A 2,991-nucleotide genomic window follows, 5' to 3' on the forward strand; every position below is an offset into this window, starting at 1 on the left:
AGAAAATAAGGTTATTTAAGTTTTTATTAAATATATATAAGCTTTTCTAACTAGTAGGAAAAAACTAGATAAAAAAGGAGCTTATTTTTGTTGATTCATATATAGTTGAAGATATCGAGGTTATGGTGTTGAGGCCAAAAGCGGGGTGGCCGGTTCCCGGGGTGGCCGGTTCCCGGTCTCGTGACTTAATGTCTCAACTGACGGGTCTTGCGGGAAGAATGGCAAGACCTGTAAAGGAAGTGCCTTTGGAGACTGTTGTTCTGCTGAAGGATACTGCGGTAAGACCGATGACTTCTGTACTGCTGGTTGTCAGTCCAACTTCGGAACTTGTGCTGCCGAAACTGATATTTCCACTGACGGCTTTTGTGGCAAGAACGGCAAAGTTTGCAAAGGCAGCAAGTATGGCGATTGCTGTTCCGCGGAAGGATACTGTGGAAAAGACAGCCACTGCGGTGCAGGCTGCCAGCCCAAGTTCGGCACATGCGCTGCTGAGACCAACATCTCTACCGACGGCTTCTGCGGTAAGAATGGCAAAGTCTGCAAGGGAAGCACGTACGGTGACTGCTGCTCTGCCCAGGGCTACTGTGGCAAGGAGACAGGTCATTGTGACGCAGGATGCCAGAGTGCTTTTGGCAGCTGCAACAGCGCCGCGGGCAACATCTCCACGGAAGGCCAATGTGGCAAGAATGGAAAGACTTGCAAGGGTAGCACCTTTGGCGACTGTTGCTCTCCTCAGGGCTGGTGCGGAAAGGAGAAGGATCATTGCGGTACGGGTTGTCAATCCGGCTTTGGGACTTGTGATGCCTCAGCTGGTAACGTTTCTACTGATGGAAGCTGCGGCAAGAATGGAAAGATTTGTAAGGGTAGTCAGTGGGGTGACTGTTGCTCCAAGAACGGCTACTGTGGCAAGGGTGATGACTACTGCCGTGATGGATGTCAGACAGCCTATGGTCTCTGCACTGGTATCTCCACTGATGCTGAATGTGGTTCAAGGAACGGCAAGACTTGTGTAGGTTCTGGTCTTGGGAACTGTTGTTCCGCCAATGGGTTCTGCGGGAGCACTTCGACTCACTGCGGTCAGGGCTGGTAAGTATCTTCCTCTTCTTTAACAAGATTCTTAACTAACATTATTCTTTCAGTCAAAAGGGTTCCTCCAGTGCCTGTCTGACGAAGGATATTCCTACCCTTGACGGCTCATGCGGCAGTAAAGTTGGTCTTACGTGCGCTGGTGGTCCGTTCAATGGCCAGTGCTGTAGCGTCGCAGGCTACTGCGGAACGAGCACACATTGCGGCTCTGGATGGTAAGTCGTCTCCCATATTTCAACTCAACATAATGCTAATTGGCTAGCCAACGTGGTTTTGGGCGCTGCAACTAGTTATGGTATTGATAAGGGCGTGATTCGGGGTAAAGTTCTTGCATAAGTTGGAAGTGATGTTCTTCATTTTAGAAGGTCAATTACACCAAACTTCATTCACGTGCAAATAATAAACTATGTTTCCTTATGCCGTTATGTAATAATTCTAAGATTTATCGTAGATGTAATAGTAATCGAACTACTTGAGCATTCTTACCCTACACTTTCCGAGATGCATATACCCCCAACCTACCATGTAATAATTCTTTGCTCACTATGTATCAGGCCTATATGCAACAATAATCATTGCAGGATTTTAAGTTAATTGTTTGCTCCAAGATAATCAGATACCTAATAGGCACGGTGTTTTTAATAGTTAAAATAACAAAGCTTCACAAAGCTATTCTGAATCTGGCTGCCACTTCAAGAAATAACCGCCGCCATTGTCAATTGCGCATCCAGACCATAAACACAAAGCTTTTCCTTCACTTCTTCTCGAACAGGTCTGTCAAAAAATACTCGTCTCACGTTACCTGCCTCCATATGCAGGACCGAGCGAGATATGTCGCCTATGACATCTGGATTGTTGCGGTAGGCTTGCACTACAGTATCGATCGGCGAGATATACGCGGAGTTGACGTTCCCCGCTGATCCATTAGGATTCTTCCGAGGGTACTTTACTATGAGGGCTTTATATTTAATATTAAAAAAGGAACTAATAATATTATAAAAGGTCTTAATAAACCTCCTTGATAAGGGGTTTATTTAAGCTAGTAATTTAAATAGAATGGCCTTAATACTATTTATAAAAAAGCTAAAAAGGGGGTTTTATTTTTATTATAAGTATAAAGCCTTTAATATTAATATATAATAAAATTATTACCTACTTCTTATAATTATAAAGACTTTATATAACCTGGTAAAAGCTAAATAATTATAAAGCTTAATATAATAATTAGTTTTTATAAAATTTAAATAACTAAGAAATATAAAATTAAAATTATATTTTAAACTTACTTTAAGTCTTTTAAGTAATTAATTTTTTTATTTAAATTTAATACAGCGCTTATTATATTTTAATAATTTATTAATAATATATTATATTAATCCTTAAATTATTATATTATAGCTTATATAAATAATATATTTATTAATATATTAAAAACCTACTAAGAATATATAATTAAAATATAACTAGTATTTAATACTTTTATAAAAGTTGATTTATATTTAAATCTTAAGAAATATAAATTTATTAGTAAAAAATAAAATATTTTAAGCTTATTATAAGAATAAAATAAGTAATAAGATATAATTAAAAGAAGTAATAAGCTATTAAAAAATAAGTAATACTTATATTTATTAAAGAAGTATAAAGCTTTTTAGGCTTTATATTAGCTTTTATTAGTAATTATATAACTTACTTTTAATTACTTATAATTTAATAATAAATTAAATATACTCTTAGCTTATAGCTTAGCTTATAGTTATATATATAAGTATAAGGATTATAATAATACTTAACTGCCTATTAAGTTTTATAATTACTTTATATTATATTAATTAAAAAGAGGCAGGTTATATATAATAATAAAGTCTTTTTACTCTTAGCTTATAGCTTAGCTTATAGTTATAT

The 2,991-nt window shown here is 36.7% G+C and overlaps 1 protein-coding gene across 1 annotated transcript; it reads left to right on the top strand.

Annotated features, from left to right (window-relative positions):
- Positions 1 to 218: 218 nt before the first annotated feature.
- On the top strand, positions 219 to 1,376 carry FOIG_15371 (uncharacterized protein; the record flags this gene model as incomplete). Its single annotated transcript, XM_031216728.1, has 4 exons — positions 219 to 278; positions 314 to 1,086; positions 1,140 to 1,301; positions 1,349 to 1,376. 4 exons carry the CDS (start codon positions 219 to 221, stop codon positions 1,374 to 1,376), a joined length of 1,023 nt encoding a protein of 340 aa, XP_031053561.1.
- Between the last annotated feature and the right edge of the window lie 1,615 nt (positions 1,377 to 2,991).

The sequence above is a fragment of the Fusarium odoratissimum genome (assembly GCF_000260195.1).
Source record: "Fusarium odoratissimum NRRL 54006 unplaced genomic scaffold supercont1.51, whole genome shotgun sequence".
In the NCBI taxonomy this organism is placed as follows: domain Eukaryota; kingdom Fungi; phylum Ascomycota; class Sordariomycetes; order Hypocreales; family Nectriaceae; genus Fusarium; species Fusarium odoratissimum.